General features: G+C 41.3%; 2 protein-coding genes across 2 annotated transcripts; one reads left to right on the top strand and one right to left on the bottom strand.

Moving 5' to 3' along the window:
- Window positions 1–1277: 1277 nt before the first annotated feature.
- LOC149287331 (cationic amino acid transporter 2-like) lies at window positions 1278–8985 on the top strand. The gene is made up of 11 exons (XM_089493032.1): window positions 1278–1653; window positions 1817–1972; window positions 2324–2489; window positions 3822–3958; window positions 4643–4865; window positions 6223–6359; window positions 6715–6817; window positions 7276–7412; window positions 7832–7998; window positions 8483–8591; window positions 8843–8985. Exons 1-11 carry the CDS (start codon window positions 1278–1280, stop codon window positions 8983–8985), a joined length of 1854 nt encoding a protein of 617 aa, XP_089349158.1.
- Window positions 8986–9531: 546 nt separating this feature from the next.
- LOC149287330 (zona pellucida sperm-binding protein 4-like) lies at window positions 9532–16736 on the bottom strand. Its single transcript, XM_089493031.1, has 12 exons — window positions 16553–16736; window positions 15683–15804; window positions 15346–15439; window positions 12361–12516; window positions 11625–11815; window positions 11285–11382; window positions 11082–11209; window positions 10798–10987; window positions 10538–10688; window positions 9999–10077; window positions 9779–9883; window positions 9532–9674 (listed from the first exon to the last, which is right to left on the bottom strand). Exons 1-12 carry the CDS (start codon window positions 16734–16736, stop codon window positions 9532–9534), a joined length of 1641 nt encoding a protein of 546 aa, XP_089349157.1.
- Window positions 16737–18313: the final 1577 nt, after the last annotated feature.

The raw sequence follows: 18313 nt of genomic DNA, 5'->3' as shown, positions 1-18313 counted from the left end.
CAGATCAGTCCATACATTTGCTCAGTTTGATTTTCTGAGCATTGCAGGTGGATTTAAGGTAAGATTTTATTTTTTCGAATATTTTCTGAAAAGTTTAGGATATTTGTGTTAAAAAAGTGGCAATTTAGTTATTGATAAAATTAAACAGGTACTTGTGTTTTTTTTTTTCATCCTAGATAACTATGTAGAAATGTAAATACTTATTTAATCAAATCAATGCCTTCTCGATTGGAGAAGTAATTCTAAATGCCCATGAGCAACTACCATGGGGCACATGGAGAGCCGCAATCTCTTGGCAAAAATTTTAAAATTTGACGAGTAGAACCAAAGAGTGAGTGAGGGGCGAGTCTAGCAAGGAAGGAAACAGTCATCGTACTTACTACATGATATTTTGGGTGGCATAGAGAATCAAGAGATCCACTAAAGAATTACCAAAATAGATGTAATTCCTCTAGTTTGAAACAAGTTGAAACCCAATATAAGTGTATCTGTCATGTTCTTAAAAAAACCTAAAAAAAATCCTATTTCTTGTAGTTCTTTATAACTAAATTATACTATTATGTCAAAGACTATTTTAAATAAAATGAACTGTAATTAAATAGATGATGTTGAGCACAGAGAAACCTTAATTAAAACTCTTCTTCTCAAGAGGCTGTACAGAGGTCTAATCAGTCAGGTAATCAAGGCTTTCTGATCATGGATAGCACTTAGTATTTTGTTTCAAGCGCTCTACACAATGGAAATGTCACGGCTATAGATAGCCTAAGATATACAATTAATTTGTCTTGTACCTAAAGCGACCCATTATCCAGCCTTCTGGAGTATATTTACATTAACAGAACTCATAATCAATGTATTTGGTAGTAAAGAGGCTCTTGTGTAGATATTATTTCAGCACCCATAATGCTCACCAAGCAAAGGATTCTTCCCAAATAAGATTGATCAGGTATGATCCCCAAATCGTGTTTATTACATTTGTGACTTATTAAGGAATGGTTCCCAACCCAATCTGCACACCATTGTTTCATTATGTATGGTTATTCCCACCAGAACACAGTGGGGTAACTCCTAAATCCTCACTGTATCTTGTCCTTTTTCCTAAATTCCAAGTATTTTGAAGAATGGCTTGAATCAAAGTTGATTTAAAATCTTATTATACATTGAATGGATCCAATATATAAACTCACCACCAAATCATGGGCCATCAAACATCTAATTTTTATTTCTTACTATCGTGTCTTCCGCAATGACCAACACACCTTGATTCTTCCTTTCAGATGCCACCTTACAATGCACTTCATACATTCTACCTGAGCATCACCCGGACAAAGAAAGTCTCTTCCGAGGGAACTGGCGGCTCTGGTCTTTGTCGATGTTTGACCTCATTGGACCTGGTGGCTTTGGGTGTTGGAAGTACTCTTGGGGCTGGAGTTTATGTTCTTGCAGGAGAGGTTGCAAAAGTCAACTCTGGTCCCAGCATTATCCTTTCTTTCCTTATTGCAGCTTTGGCCTCTGTTTTGGCCGGACTGTGCTATGCCGAGTTTGGTGCTCGAGTACCTCTCACAGGATCTGCTTATCTGTATAGCTATGTGACTGTTGGGGAGCTCTGGGCCTTTATCACAGGATGGAACCTCATATTATCCTACGTTATAGGCAAGACACCAAGTACACTGTCTCTGTAAATACCCCACATGTTTTCTTAGTTTCTGTAGCGGTTGCTAAAAAAAAATGGTGGGAATCTTGCAAAAAACAGAAACTATATAAATTACAGCTATATGTATTACATTAGATATTCAGCAATACTATCTCTTCATAGGTACCTCCAGTGTTGCTCGAGCGTGGAGTGCTACCTTTGATGAACTGGTGGGGAAAAAAATAGGCGATTTCTTCAGCAGCACAATGTCCATGGATCTGCCTGGCCTAGCGGAGTATCCAGACATTTTTGCCGTGTGTCTCATACTTCTCCTAGCAGGTAAATTTGTGGCAACACTTCACTCCTTCACCGTCTTACTTCTTTCATAATTTGTTTTCCTTTACTGCTATTTCAACCCTCAGATTTATTTGTTCAAAAAACATATTTACCAATGATCAATTATCTTGCCTTCTTTAAAATCCGTAAACACCATTACATGTATTTATTTTGTCCCTTTTTTAAGTATTATTTTTTAAAAAGTGACAGGTTTGCCTGAATAAACATGCCCATTCATCACAATTTAATGTTAGATGGAGGACAACCATTTGGCCGGTTTAATCTGCCCATTTTTCTGTTTTGTCAGCAAAGTATTTGCCTTTAACAGATTTAAATGCAATAATCTTCTACTAGGCCTCCTCTCCTTTGGTGTCAAAGAGTCAACGATGGTGAATAAAGTCTTTACAGCTATTAACATGCTGGTCCTGGTGTTTGTTATCATCGGCGGGTGTATTAAAGGGAACCTGAAGAACTGGGACATCAGTGAAGAGGAATTAACAGAAACGATTCGGCAAATGAGGTAAAATCCTTGGATAGTGACAGATAATTAGAATAACTGGGAATTCCAGGCGTCTGACCCGGCAGCGTCAGTGTTTGGCAATACTTACACCCAGACTAGCCCTGCCCATATGTGCCCCACCCCTTCATAAAGCCACTCCCCAGAAGACGAAGACCTTTGGGTAGTCTACCTTGAGAAGTTCCCAAGTATGACCAGTACAAGTAAGAAAAGTTGGGTCATACTTATATAGGCCTGGAGCAATCTGTGTGCAAAATGCCCAATTTGTGGAAAATAATGGATGTTAGATGTTTTTTTTAACTTAATATCTAAATGTCTTCATGACCACAGTTAAGACACAGGAAAAGACATCAGCAATGGTCTTAGCGAAGCAATTGTGGCTGTCTACCAATCTGGGAATGGTTATAAGGCCATTTCCAAACACCATAAGACCATGATTCCACAGTGAGAAAACGTAGTCAAAAGTAGAAAACATTCAAGACAGTTGCCAATCTTCCCAGGAGTAGCTGTCCTAGCAAATTAACCCCAAGGTCAGTCAGTGCAATGCTCGGAGAAATTGCAAAAAACCTAAGAGTTATAGGTTACAATTAGCATTTTAAATCTTGACAGTACAAAATAGGGTTTGTTTGAAAGGATTGTCTCTTCTCTCTAAAATGAACATGGCAGCACGGCTTGGGTTTGCAAAGTTGCATCAGAACAAACCACAAGACTTCTGGAACAATGACCTTTGATAGACAAGACCAAAGAGGAGATGCTTGGCCATAATGCACAACTCCATTTTTGGCAAAAACCAAACACATCATACCAACTGTCAAGCACGGTGGTGAAGGGGGGGATGATCTGGGCTTGTTTTGCAGTCACAGCACTTGGGAACCTTGCAGTCAATGAGTTGACCATGAACTGTCCGACAGCTATAGCTTGGCCGAAATTTGATCATGCAACAGGACAACGATCCAAAGTGCACCAGCAAATCTACAACAGAATGGCTGAAAAATAAAAGAATCAAGACGTTCCAATGGCCCAGTCAGACCTCAACCCAATAGAAATGCTGTGTGTTGGCATGGAAATGAATGTTTTTAGAATACTTTACTGCTTGACTTTTCAGCTCATTAAGGGTGGATTTTTTTATTACATGATGATTACAGTCTTGAATTAAGCAGTTACCTTACAAATGTGACAGCATTCAGATGTAAAAGCAACAATGTAGATTAACATTGTTAATTCAGTAAGCAAATGTAACCCTTGCTTGTACATGGTTTGTTTATCTCCCCAAAATGAGGTTTTTGAATTTCCATTCATTAACAAACTTGATAATAATATTCTTCATATGAACAGTAACCACTCTTCAGGCATCAACATAACGGTCAACTTTGGCTCTGGGGGATTCATGCCTTTTGGTATCAGTGGAACATTGTCTGGAGCAGCTACGTGTTTTTATGCCTTTGTTGGCTTTGACTGCATTGCCACTACAGGTAGGGAAAAATACACCCAATTATCAAAATAATGTTTTAATTGTATCTAATATAACAATGTGTTAATCCACAGTCCCCCCTTCACAGGATGGAGAGAGACTTTAGCAAGAATGCCACTATAATGTACTTGAACATTTAAATTATAAGAATATTTTATATATTCCTGTATAGAATGTGGCGTTCAACAAAAACCTCAATCAGTATTATTACCGTATTAAATCTAGCATTTTATTCTCCCAGCTTCTTCAAAATTTTGCATTGTTTTTTTTTAAATATAAATAAACCATTTATATATATATATATATATATATATAAAAAACAATGCAAAATTTTGAAGAAGCCTTTTCTGTTTCAATGGCAACAGCTTATCACTGCCCGCTTATATGTCACATGACAATTAAGTGTTCCCAGCTAAAAAAACCACCAACTCTATATACTGTAAATCAGTCACAATTTAGGGGTTTAAGCACTGGGAATTACGTTTCTAATGTTGCATTTAGCACAAATATTGTAGTATTGTATATAGTAATTATATATATAAGCTTTAGGTGTAGTAGGAACAGGACCTTTAAAGTATGTTCTTGTGTTATAGTTTTTGTATTGAATTCATTAAAACCTATTGTGTATTAAATCTCTACTCCAGTTTAATATTAAAATGGTATCCCATTGGAACTCAATTTACAGGCGAAGAGGTGAAGAATCCACAGAAATCTATTCCTCTTGGCATAGTCATCTCCTTGTCCATTTGTTTCCTTGCATATTTCGGAGTCTCTGCCGCATTGACCCTCATGATGCCATATCACCTCCTTGATTCTCGGAGCCCACTGCCCGCTGCCTTTGAATATGTTGGCTGGAGCATTGCTAAGTATGTCGTCGCTGTAGGCTCATTATGTGCATTGACCACAAGGTAAGGATATGATGTATGGAATTCATTTTTTTCAGAAGGAACAAATAGCTATTATTAAAAGGGTACAGTTGAATGAATTCATGCATATTTTAGTAGCCACATAATTAATTTCAGGAGCCAGCTTATTAAAGACATCATAAAAAGATGTTTAACAGGCCCACAGCTCTTCAGTAGTACCATTCTACTGCCAGTGTTTGTCTCTGGGATGCCTATGTGCATACCTGGGAACTTCTGGGCTCCGGCTACCCGGAGCCTTCCCTTGTGGGACGCAGCCAGGACTGCTCGTTGACGTCGGTAGGCGTTCCCGCTGATGTCGGTGGACATTCCCGCTGACGTCGGTGGGCGGTCCCGCTGATGTCGGTGGGCAGCGGGAAACACCCCTATTTAAATGGAAAATGGGCAGCAAGCAGGGCGTGTCAAGACCCCACGACCGGGAGAAGCAGTTCTCACCCGGCAATCTCTGGGTCAAACCTGGAGAGTTCCCAGGTATGCCTATGAGCTTGATTTTATACAGTTGTTAGAAATGTATTAGGATGGTCAACATACTTTTGGTTATATAACGTATGTTCAAGTGCTATTTAATTTATTCATCACTTTCCTAAGTCTGTCTGTGGGAGGCACTACTAGCCACCAGCCTACAGGCCCTTCACCTGGCCTCATGGCCAGTGCAGGTCTATGATGTATTGTCAGAAAAAACGCAAACATAAAAACTGCTCCCATATCCTGTACCTTCATCGCTTCTTCCTTGTTTTTTTTTTTAAGTAAATATTTTAAACAGTCAATACCTTTGTGAAATTTTTCAGTAGTCATCACAGCTTTAAAGAAGGTTCAAACAAACACTTATGCAGAGTTCATTCAGAGTTTACTCTTCTATACTGTATATAGAGACATGTAATTTATATTCACTGGCAGTTCATGTAATCATAACCCCATTCTACAGCGCTATAGAATATGATGTATACATAACACAATAACCATAATAATAAAGAGTAAGATAATGAGATCAGTGTCATACACAGGATATCACCGACCACAGTACCTTTCCAGATGGAAAACGCCAACTAATAAATTATGGTGCCACTGATTTTCTTTTTCAAGTTTTATTTCTGTGTTTACACAAAGGATGGAGTATTACTTGGTACTATTTACCATGAAGGAGGCAAAGAAAGGGTTAGGATTACAACCTTATTATGTTGTAATCATAACTATCTGTATGTATATATTTTCATTAAAATATCCCTATATTTACTTTTAACAATCTTATCATTGGATTGCCATATGTTGGTCTCATCTGCTTGACTTTTTTTTGGAAATTATCAGACAGTTCTATTGCATTTTTGCCTTGTTTATTCTGTAGTCTCCTGGGATCCATGTTCCCCATGCCACGGATTCTCTTTGCAATGGCCAGGGATGGGTTGCTTTTCAAGCCATTATCCAGGGTGAGCAGCCGACAGAGCCCAGTGGTAGCCACCATGGCTTCAGGGACTGTGGCAGGTGAGTGTCCTCCATTTTTCTTTCTACATTTTGCATGTACTATTTATCCTTAAATTTCAATGCATAACTGCTTCTAAAACATGAATATTTTAGCACTAGTATCTATATGGGAATGTATGGTATAAAAAGTATCTCAGTGAAAATGTATTGAGAATGCAACATCTTACAGGGATGTTGTTACATGTTTGCCCATCATAGCATATAATATTGCTTAAGACTCATATGAAATGAAGACAGCGACACAAACACACCTTTACCTTTACTTAGCAGGATGATAATCAAATCCTACAAGCTGAACCTATACTAGAGAGCGCATGAAACCAATCTCTTAACCCTTGTAAGTTTTTATCCACAGCTCTCATGGCATTTCTCTTCGACTTAAAAGCTCTGGTAGATATGATGTCTATTGGGACTCTTCTTGCCTACACATTGGTGTCATCCTGCGTCCTTCTGTTAAGGTAAATAGTCTGAAATGACCAGTAAACTTCTGTTGCGGTAGGATAAGGGCATTAATAAAAGTGAAACTGGAGATTTTTCATATTAAAGTTGACAGAACCATGGCAGGGGACGCCAACACTGAAAGCAGACTCTGGAATAGGAGCTTTTAATGTCCTTCACAGATGTACTAGTGTCTTGTGGTTAAACACAGTAAGCCTCTTCTCTTAAATTATTTTTATAACGCAGTAACCTATTCCATAGCAGAATAGGGAGAGTGAAAATTAACAATAAAATAAAAGCTGACAATATACAAAATGGACAAGAACATTAACACGTGTTAAGACCTTGGTCTTGCAAGCTTTCCATTTATTAGATAAAAATAGGAATCTTTATGCCCTAGTTAGACCAGTTATAGGATGTGTAACATGATCTGTCTATTGTTACTAAGTATTCATATGTAGCTGTGTGATTTATATAGGTACCAGCCACAAAGTGATCTCATCAAAGAGAATAAAGACGACCAACAGGACCAGAAGAAGAGCACAATAATTCCGACCTCAAAAATGCCTTCAACGCGCTCTTCAAATCTGGTGACGCGCTGTGTGCTTTCTATAAGTTGGTGTTTTCTACCATTTTATAGTTTAGAGATGTCAACCTGACCGCATTTTCCATCCATCCACACCATTCTTCACAAAATATATCTATATAAAAGCTCACAATGAACACAAATGTAATGTGTCAGATCAAAGCAGCACTGACCGATTTAGGGAGGCAGGCAACACACCACATTGAGATCAAAATCTCTTAATTTGAGAAGATTCTAGGAAAAAAATAGCAGGCAATTTCCTGCTACATTGAAAACGTAAGGCTAAGGAAGCAAAAAAGTTACAGCTGCTTATCGGCAGGTTAAGAACTATCAGACAGACATATGAAGTCATTAGGAAGAACTTTATACAGCTACTTTCAAATGGTCCATGCATTTTTGAAACATTAAAGTTATATAGCTGAATGTAGATCGTTTTGTTTCCTTGCAGCTCTGTTAACCTGTGTAGCAAGTTTGGTGTCAACAGCAGGATCAGAATGCATTCTGTCGGGGAGAGCTTGGTGCACCACTCTGCTTGCCTTGGCGCTCCTTGGGATATTAGGGGCCACATTTATGATTTGGAGACAGCCACAAAACCAGAGCAGAGCTACCTTCATGGTGAGTCCCATACATTAACATTCATCTATCAGCGGCTACTACTTTAACAAAACTAGACAAAAATGGTGAGCGGAGTTTATTTTATACTATAAGCCCAGAACATTTTAGAATCTGAAGTATTTAGTGTCTGAAGTATTAAATAGCTTATACGCAGACCTTGAAAAGACACCTGAGGCTAAATTCTATTAGCATACTTGTATAAAAACATAGCATCGGTGTTTGTCTCAGTTTTGCTATTTCTGTCTATTACCAGGAATTAAAAAAAAATAAAAAAAAAAAAAAATAGTCAGTTGACCTAAACCTGGACCCTAGAGAGCCATGTAAAGAGTAATTCTAGTCTGAAGTAGCATCAGCAGGAACCTCTTGCTTGCTAAAGCAATAACACCACTTTCATTGTGTGTTATCACACCCTTTTACCCAGTTTGGTGAGACCCAGTAAAAAATGTTTGTTTTTTTTTTAATTTAAACATTTTCTTTGGCACAGGTCCCGTTTCTACCACTTTTGCCTATACTTAGCATTCTGGTTAATATATATTTGATGATCCAGCTAAGCACAGACACTTGGCTTCGTTACATGGTCTGGATGGCAGTTGGTAAGGACTTATCTAATACCGTTTGATGAAATCCATAAGGTCTTTGACAAACAACAAATAACCTAAATTTTAATGTGCGCACTTATCCTTTAACATCCATCACAATTGTGACGTACCAGTAAGCAAATCAACCATTAAGCTTGGACATCCATAGAGTACAATTATGAAATTATATAAACTGGTGGTTTAAAAGAGTTATAAAAATAAAAAAGCTGTACCAGCTGGTCTAACAGATTGCTGATCCCTTCTAGGTTTTGTGATCTATTTTGGCTATGGCATCCACCATAGTGCAGAAAGGCAGTATGCTAGAGGCGTCACCAAGCAGAGGATGGAGGATAATACAACAGACATGGGGTCCAAGGCACAGTTCTTTGAAGTACAACTCAATCAATAAATGCTACTAGTAAAAGCTGGGAGTTTATTTCAAACCGGACCATTCATGAGCAGATTGACAATCTCCATTTAGCAGATCACAGATGACAAATGGCCAACTGCTATATGCTGCAAGAAACTTATTTAATGCTCCCCTCAAACAAGGTAGCACTTAATGAAATTTGCACTAAAGTGTGTGCTCTAAAGTAAGAGGGTCCCACACCACAAACATTAGTTGGGGGTTTCAATTCAAACATGTAGTATTTATAAAGGCTGTGGGGTAAACTATTCTATTGATGGAAGTGCTACATCTGATGTAAAGAATTATGTAGGTGGGTATAGCATAAGACTCATGCCATACAGAGGCAGAGAAAGACGACAAAGTTCTCCAGAAATACAGACGCTGCAAGAAGAGTCACACATTTCCACTAGATACGACAAATGCTAAAATGCAATGCGAACCTAGCACGCTCCTGCCTTCAAGCATATATTTGGTAGAGAGGACATGCAGGAACCAGTAAATATATATAAAAAGGTACAGAGAGTTTGACAGAAGAGGCATCTTTATTTAAGCCTTTACAGTATACATTTTGGGAGCACGTTTCTTATGGTGCATCCAGAAAGCAACAACGAAGAAACCAATCACAAACACTCCAGCAGCTACTGTTCCTCGAGCCCAGCTGAAGGCAGAGTGGTTTGGAGACATATTACCTGTAATGAGACCACACATATTAGACAGTTTAGGCAAGTCAACTAGCACTAGAGTCCCAGGTGCTGACTGTTTGCCTCAAACGTTATGGTAGCCAGCTAGTTACCTTCCATTTCAACAGTGGCATCCAAGACACTAGCAAATTCTACGGGTCCATCTGATGATATCACCGTGTCAGATTCACCTGGATTTACCTTCTTAATCATTCTCTCTGGAAAAAGAGCAAGTGTTACTCCATTAGCAAAAGTTGTGGAACTGCTATGTTCTATACCAGGTAGACTGACATGCAGATCAATAGCCACAAGTTAAGGTTGGAATAAACTTACTTTTTCTTCGTGCACAAGTAGTACTACATAAATTGAAAGTGGATGGGACACACACCGATGCACTGCAGTGGAAGTAGACCTGAGGATTGGCATTTATAGACAGCATTAAGACATTTTAACATCCACTTTAACATCTATTAAGATCAGGTAGTGCATGGTGGATACCATACTAAGTGTCCAAATGGAGAAGTCTCCATTCATTGGAACAAACATCTCAATTAAGCGTTTCATAATGCCTGGGGCTAAAGCAGTGTTGCTTCAGATAAGCGTTTGTATAACATGGTCCAAGTTATGACAGTGCTTGGTAGAAAGAACTGTACCGTGTTTAATATATCTTACTGTAGTCAGTGATGACACTTCAGAGTAAATGTGTTCCAAAAAAAAAAAAAAAAAAAAACCACCTTTAGGAAAATTTAGATTACAACCCTATTCTAAGGCAATAGGGCCATCTGTCCTGATCCAATCCCAACTTACTCTAACCAATTGGTAACTGGTACGATGCTAATGGAGAGCTTAGAATGTTTAAACATAACCATTACCAGTCCTTTAAGTGCATTCTGAGTGCTTCCATCCACAAAAGTGAAGGTGCTGATCATGAAGCGCCGATAGTGGGATGGGAAAGGAAAGCTCAGAGATGAAGCGCTAATAGGTGTTAACAGAGTGAGGTAGTTGTCTCCAGGGAAAGGACACCTGGGGAGAAGGAAAAAGTCTGATGTTATGCTGACCAATATATACTATACAGTTCTGAAATAAATCGAGAACTCATGGAGGGGCAGTAGTAGCTAGATATGTGCATTACCTATCCACCAAGATGGGCCACTGGGGTAACTGTGTGGGATCTGCAGAGGGATTGGCCCAGCACTCATTCAGGATTAAAACCAGATTTGGATCTGTTCTCTGAAGAATCCGGACTTCCAAGTACACTGGATCTCTTAGTACTTTCTGAACAGGGTAGTCGCCGCCAGTGTAATATGAGGAATATTCAGGATCTACACCAGTAGAAGAACACAGGCAGAAGGTTAACTCACAAAAGCTGTACGATCACTCCATTCGATTTCAGATTTTGGGCCAGTATCACATTACCCTGAGCAATCCTCATCTCGAGAAGAAGCGGCCCCATGGTAGAGATAGGGAGAGGAGGGGGTAGAGTAAACACCTCAACTTGCAATGGAACAATTCCACTCCTGGAGTAAAGGCAGCGAACGGAGACTCTGGAAAGCAAAGCTCTTTTAGATGGATATTCCAGGTGTTAAGGCAGTATGGAAGCAGAAAAATGACAAGTTTACCTCATTGTACTATCCCTTGTGATAGAAGCTCCTTGCCACATCCTTATATCTCGTTTCGCCTCTATTGTATTTTCATAGACCACCGAGTTCTCATTTATCTTTTAAAATGAAACAAAAAGTTAGGCAAGGGCAGTACAGAGGATAAGGAGTTTAGAAGGACAAGCATTTTACATGAACAGCTAAAGTCCAAAGAAGCAGGGCTTTGTTCCCATGGACCACCTTCTCTTATTCGTAGACACCATAGGGTATCAAAATAGGATTACAAATCACAACTGCAAAATGCTCTAGCAACAAGGCTGACATTGTCAATATCCACTTTTGAGTTGAGTTTCATCCTTACTTGCTTTGATTCTCCACAAGACAAGGGAAAACGGAAAGCGATGAACGAGTTACTCTTGGAAACTCGTAATTCAGGGCATGAAGTTGAATCCACGTTGACAACATGGACAGAGTCCAAGATTAAAGACGGCATGGTCACATCTTTAGAAACAGCAACCTGAACGTAGTTATCAGGAGCGCATTGTGCAGTCACTGCAGATATACAAGGCATACACAGGCCGACAGCACCGTCAGATTGACCTAAATCTTAACCCCAGACCCTTTATACTAGAACTATATGAACAGCTACCAGCTTACATCTCTATATTGCAATTTATCCCATGGATTGGGAAAGTTCAATGAAGTCTGCTGATGCTATATAAATTACATGTAATACATTTCAAACAGGTCCATAGATTAAATATTTGAGACGGTTCGTTTTAATGGTATGTGGCTCTATTTGGGGCTTGTAGAAACAGAGTTTGACTACAGAACCGTCAGCTCATTTAGTCTACCCTTTTTGTCATGCTGTAATGTCTCAAACCTTACCCAGTCTTTGATTCCAGATACATGTGCAACAAGTACTTTATAAAGCAAGGGACTAGACAGTTTAAATCAAAGGATACCTTGGGTAGGTTTTCCATATTAAAGACTAAATGTAAGACAATATCACTAGCAAAGTTGCCACTTTCAGTAAGAGCAGGAGTAGAGTAATCTTCACTTTATCAGTCAGTGTTCGGTAAGAGATCCATACTCACGTGGATTCCCATAGTAGCAGGGCATTGTAGCATCCATAGGATTGAAGCAGCACCCAAGGGAGTCACAAAGCCCACTTGATATTGGTGGTGTCGCACAAGGCAATCTGTCTTCTCTCATAACAGCCGCACATATATTGGGTTTAGGAGCATCCATAGCTAAAAAGACATTTGTTTTAAACTTAGAATATCCCTCACCCGTGTATTAAACATTCTAGCTGATTGAGAGCTAGAAGGAATCCATGACTAGCAATTCATGGTAAAAACATATAAAAAAAAAAATCCTTCAACCTTAGATATACTTTTGCATGAAATGCTGGCCGTTTACAAGATTTGATGTTGAGCTAAAGCTACTTAGTTTATCTCAGGACCAAAAATCCTTAAAATGACTTTGCAGAGTATAGTACTTTTTCACTACAGAAAGTACAGTGCATACAAGCCTCCAATAGAAACCAAAGACTCCAGTGTAGCCATATGTGACGGAAGCCTCCATCACTGGGGCCACTGGAGAAGCCTGACTGCCAGCCTCCTCCCTATTGACTATGGGCCCTGGGTTTGTAAAGACTTCTGTGGCTACCCCCAGCAGTATCATCTCATCACTGGCTGAGGGGATTATCTCCGGCAGACAGCCAGGATCTGCCACCAGGGAGTGACCACCATTCTTTGATGTTTAATGTTGTATAAATCAGTCTCCCCCCTATTGTATTGTTAATCCCGTTACTGCCCCTGTTGTCTCTGGGAGGCAGATTAAGGGGGCGGTTTGTGTCCCAATATCTTGTTTTATGTTAATGTGTGTTTTGCTGGATATATCCAGCTCTGTGTGTCTAAAATAAATCAGTCTTCGTTTGGTTTTACCCTACACTGAGTCTCGGCTAGTGACTGGGGAACCGGGGAAAGTGTGGTGTCCCAGGCTAAGGGAGCACAAGACAGCGGAGGTAGTCGGTCGGACTAGCCAGCCCCGTGACATTGGTGGCAAGCGGTGGGATTGCTTTTTAGTCCGAGGGACACTTACTTTCTACCGGGATTAACCGACAGGCAGACTTCGGTCGCCTTGACGAGGACATGGATGTGGTATCAGAATTCCAGGGGCTGCTGCGGGTCATCCTCTCCTGCTACACCACTGCCCTGCCTACAGAACAATACCAGAACCTGAGGCAAGTGGTTCGACGGTCAGTATGGCAGAGGGCTGTTATATGCTGGGGTCAGTGTCTTCCAAGCTCCGAACAAAAGATTAGAGACCAGCGGGAACTACGGATGTCTTTCCTGGGACAGCAACCCCAGGAGCAATGGGTATCCGAATTGGACAAGCTGGTCCAACAGGAGGTAGAGCTGGAAGATCACTATAGGGCTCTGCAGTGGTATACAGAGCAAGCATATTGGGGAACTGCGAAAGAATGTTCTCCAGAGGGCTATGACTTTGGTGGCCCTGGATTATTATGGGATAGTCTTCAGGAGGATCCGGACTTCGGCAGCACAGCGGAGTGGCGGATTGAGGACATCCGGGATTTCAGGGAGTGGGACCTCCCAGATGCACTAGAACTTAAAGGTGATTTAGACTTTTTAATTACACAGGAGTGGGAACTGGAGAAGGCGTATAAAAAAAAAAACTGTTCGAACGTGTTCAACGGAATGCCCCGGTGTCCAGGGATTGTGTGGATTTTGTGGATGTGATTGAGTGGTCAGCTGAGGATGTTGACCCAGGCAGGGTGGATGGGACTGCGGTCTCCACCCCTGAGTCAGAGGGATGCTGGGCAGCTAATCCAGATCTGATACTGGAGCTGTGCGACTGTGCTCCACAACCAGATCCAGAGATTGTGGATCTAACTGATTTTACATCTGAGGATGTTAACCCAAGAGGGGTGGATAACACTGCGGTCTCCACACCGGGGGCCTCAGAATGCTGGGCAGTCTGCCCAGATCTCTTAGTCCCAGCTGAAGAGCTGGCAACAGGGCAGAGCGCTGCTGGCTTCTGCCCCACACCTGCAATGACTACAGGGATCCAGGGAGATGTGGCAGCTGGCCCTTCTCCCCAGCGGCAGCTCACATGTCCGGGAGCAGAGGAACCGGCCCTCCCTCCCCAGCGGCAGGCCGACCCACAAGATTCCCTAACCCCAGCTGAAGTGCTGGCAACCAGGCAGAGCATCGCTGGCCTCTGCCCAGCACCTACCAAAGCTGCAGGAGTTCAGGGAGATACAGCGGCCGACCCGCCCCCCCCAGCAGCAGAACCTAATTCCAGGACCGGATCAACCGGAACTCCCTCCTCAATGGCAACAGGAGCACCAGGGAGGGGATGCAGGCGGCATCACTCCCCAGTGGTACCCAGGAGATGGCGCAGCCGGCCCATCTCCCCAGCAGCAGCACCAATTTTGGGAGGGCATTAATGGGCCAAATAAACTGACTGACTACGGAGTCAACCCGTTTGGGGTCTCATCCTATGTCAGTCCAATTCGAAGGGGGGAGAATTGTGACAGAAGCCTCCATCACTGGGGCCACTGGAGAAGCCTGACTGCCAGCCTCCTCCCTATTGACTATGGGCCCTGGGTTTGTAAAGACTTCTGTGGCTACCCCCAGCAGTATCTCCTCATCACTGGCTGAGGGGATTATCTCCGGCAGACAGCCAGGATCTGCCACCAGGGAGTGACCACCATTGTTTGATGTTTAATGTTGTATAAATCAGTCTCCCCCCTATTGTATTGTTAATCCCGTTACTGCCCCTGTTGTCTCTGGGAGGCAGATTAAGGGGGCGGTTTGTGTCCCAATATCTTGTTTTATGTTAATGTGTGTTTTGCTGGATATATCCAGCTCTGTGTGTCTAAAATAAGTCAGTCTTCGTTTGGTTTTACCCTACACTGAGTCTCGGCTAGTGACTGGGGAACCGAGGAAAGTGTGGTGTCCCAGGCTAAGGGAGCACAAGACAGCGGAGGTAGTTGGTCGGACTAGCCAGCCCCGTGACACCATACAATCATTGTAACGGTATAATCTACTTACCTGGCATGATTGGGCATTTTAAGTCCCTTTTCTGTTGTTGAACTTGACCGTTGATAACTTCTTCTAGACTAATAGTCATCACATGATCACCATTCTGTGAATACAGGTTATCCAAGTTAAATTGGTGGCATCACATACTGGATAAGGCTGTCACACACCTTTACTCACAGAAAACTCTGCTCTGTTTGAAAACTGGAACAGTGATCACAAGACACCTTGTAAACCACACACAACTCATGAAGAACCTGGTACAATATATTTACCACTAGACAATAGATACATCAAAAAAATGTCTAGGGCAGACAAGGCTTTATTACTCTTACTAGACACACGTTACCTTCTCTCTTACAAAGCACCCATCATATGCAGCACCAACCAGCAGAGAGCCATCCAGTTTCTGCCCTACCCAGATCCCACAAGCAGAACTGTTGCGAAGGTCACGAGTTTTCCCTTTGTGATCTGTAAAATGAAGCATTTTAGTAACACAAATAATCCCATGTCTGTTTATAAGACATGGCCATTAACACACATTCAGTTTAACCCAATCATAAATAGACCCAGTTCAAACCAGTGTAGATTAAGATTCACTTTAGGTCTATGGACAGGCGTTATGCCGCCAGGGCCCCATTTTACACTTATAATAAGTGACCTTATTACCATGTCAGCCAATAAATGGCCCAGGCAATGTTGCTTGATATGGTGATAGGACAGCCCAATACCTCATACCTTGAGTAAGACTGAGCATGAGACATGCCAGCTCCAAGAGAAAGCATAGACGCATCCAGTTACCCAACTTTAACATAGTCTCGGTTGCATATAACCAAGATTCAGAGCAGTAACTCTTACTGATACAAACACCTATAGTCAACAAGAACAGTAACCCAATACTGACACCAGATTACTGAAGGAATCATCTGGTACCAGATGCCACAAGACCCACTGAGCAAGCAACCTCACCCACAGAGATCCAGGGCAAGTTCAGGGAGACCAGCTGGAAGCCTTTGTTGCAACTCATACAGATTTACCCCAGGATCACCAAATAGGTGCCCCAGAAAGATACTTTGAATGCACAGCGCTACCTCCAGCCAGAGGATTTTGGCAAAGCACATGCAAGGGTTCCAGGTTAAGGAACCCTATAGGTGTTTCCCTTACTGCCAAGTTAACATAAAGCTTTTTCCACCTATAAAATATTTATAGACATACTTACCAAGTGCTCTCAAAACAAAAGCTGAATCTTTAATGTTTGAAGGAAGAGAAAACTGCAAGTTCGCAGCACCACATCTCAAATAGGAGGGATCATCCCAGAACCCTTGTGCACCACAAAGCAAACATTGCAAACCATAGCTCCATAATACAACCGTAAAGGCCCAATCTCTAACAGAACAACCCATTCTGGCTGCAGAACCTATACAACTACACCCTTCAAAGGGCAGATCTTTATACTAAGAAAAGAGAGAAAGTGGGCGGGTATGTTATGTGAATCTCAGGTGTCCCAAATGCAATCACACTCTTCCCAGGTCCAAAATCAATTACCCAAGTTTTTATAACATTAACACTTTTATGACCCAAAACTTTGCTGGAGTGTAAACGTGCATGGATAAAACTTTGCCGGGCTATCATGCGCCAAGAGCCAGTCTTATGAAGGTTTTTAGAATTTGGTCAACTAATAATGTATAGAACACAGATATTACTTTGAACATAAGCAGGTGGTAGAATCCCCAGCACACAATGGGTTTGGACAACAACTCCCATCATGCCCAGTCCAGGTTTGGTTTGATGAACGTACATTGTCGTTAACAGCCAGAGGTTGAAAATCCCAACGCATAGAGATCTCTTTAAGACACAGCAAAGCTGCATCTTACGGGGCATGAGTAATTCTTCCAAAATCCTGTATATTTTGGAGGATAATTGGTATATAATGTAGGAGAGTGCTGCTTTACTGTGAACACTTTATTTCTCATTGAAAGTAGCTTATATCCCAAAGCAGTATAACATTGCATGGGTGACTATAAACAGATTGGCCCTCCTCACCTGTTGTTCCTGTAATTCAAAGTGTTATGTCCTGACTACCCATTGTACAGCGCTATGGAATATGATGGTGCTATATGAAACAATATCTAATAATAATGCTCTTTGCATCATGGGAGTAGAGGAAATGGCGAGCTACCCCAGTATGGTACTGGTGAGATAAATAGACCCTGGTATTTTAAGGCCAGTACATGATAAATCACAGGCAGTCACTCCACCGGCACCATCACCATGTTCTCAGTTACAAGTATATATATATGGATACGTCTTAATTATATGACCTTGGCCGTATCTCTAACCACAACCTTCAAAAAAAAATTGTCCTCCTTTGACCATTTTAAATGGTGGCAGCTGTTCTCAGTAGATCTGTGCAGCTACATAAAGTGATTGCGGGCAGTGTGGTAGCGTGCACAACATTGACTAGTCCAGAACAGAGATATCTGTATTTACTGCGTTGGTAACGAGTGATGATGTGGATTTAGTGGTGGTTACTGAGACCTGGTACAATAAACAAGATGATTGGTGTGTAGTGCCATACCAGGACACGTTATACAGAAAGGAGATGGCAGAAATGCAGGAGATGTCGCCCTTAATGTAAAAATTGTTTAACGTTTAATCTGATAAAAAAGTAATAAAGAGAACCTAGAGACAGTTTGGCTAACTTTAGAACAATGTTCGCATTGGTGGGATACATAGACCCCCTCGACTCCCAGAAGAGCTTGACCATCTACTAATCATGAAGATCTCAATAAAAAGTGACCTTATCATTATGGGAGACTATAATCTACCTGTAGATTAGAAAATACCACGGGGTCAGCCAGGAGTAGAGACATCCAAACATCTCTTAGAGAGACTGCGTCCTAGGCAATTGGCAGAGAGAACAAGGAATGAAACTGTGCTGGATTTAGTATTTACTAATGGAGACTTTATTTTGGATGTC

This window comes from Sceloporus occidentalis, unplaced genomic scaffold, assembly GCF_023333645.1.
Source record: "Sceloporus occidentalis isolate IW3139 unplaced genomic scaffold, rSceOcc1.0.p SCAF_62, whole genome shotgun sequence".
Lineage (NCBI taxonomy): Eukaryota > Metazoa > Chordata > Lepidosauria > Squamata > Phrynosomatidae > Sceloporus > Sceloporus occidentalis.
The sequence above is the reverse complement of the archived record's forward strand: the minus strand, read 5'-3'. Positions and strand labels throughout refer to the sequence as shown.

Bases quoted from the DNA above. Each gene is read 5' to 3' on its own strand.
- LOC149287331 (XM_089493032.1), top strand. From the start codon at position 1,278: ATGCCACCTTACAATGCACTTCATACATTCTACCTGAGCATCACCCGG. The intron at 2,490-3,821 runs GTAAAATCCTTG...TCATATGAACAG, and splicing joins GAAACGATTCGGCAAATGAG to TAACCACTCTTCAGGCATCA. The intron at 6,360-6,714 runs GTGAGTGTCCTC...TTTTATCCACAG, and splicing joins GGCTTCAGGGACTGTGGCAG to CTCTCATGGCATTTCTCTTC.
- LOC149287330 (XM_089493031.1), bottom strand. From the start codon at position 16,736: ATGGGTTGTTCTGTTAGAGATTGGGCCTTTACGGTTGTATTATGGAGC. The intron at 15,805-16,552 runs GTAAGTATGTCT...TTCATTTTACAG, and splicing joins TTTTGTTTTGAGAGCACTTG to ATCACAAAGGGAAAACTCGT. The intron at 9,884-9,998 runs GTAAGTTTATTC...CTCTTTTTCCAG, and splicing joins TACTTGTGCACGAAGAAAAA to AGAGAATGATTAAGAAGGTA.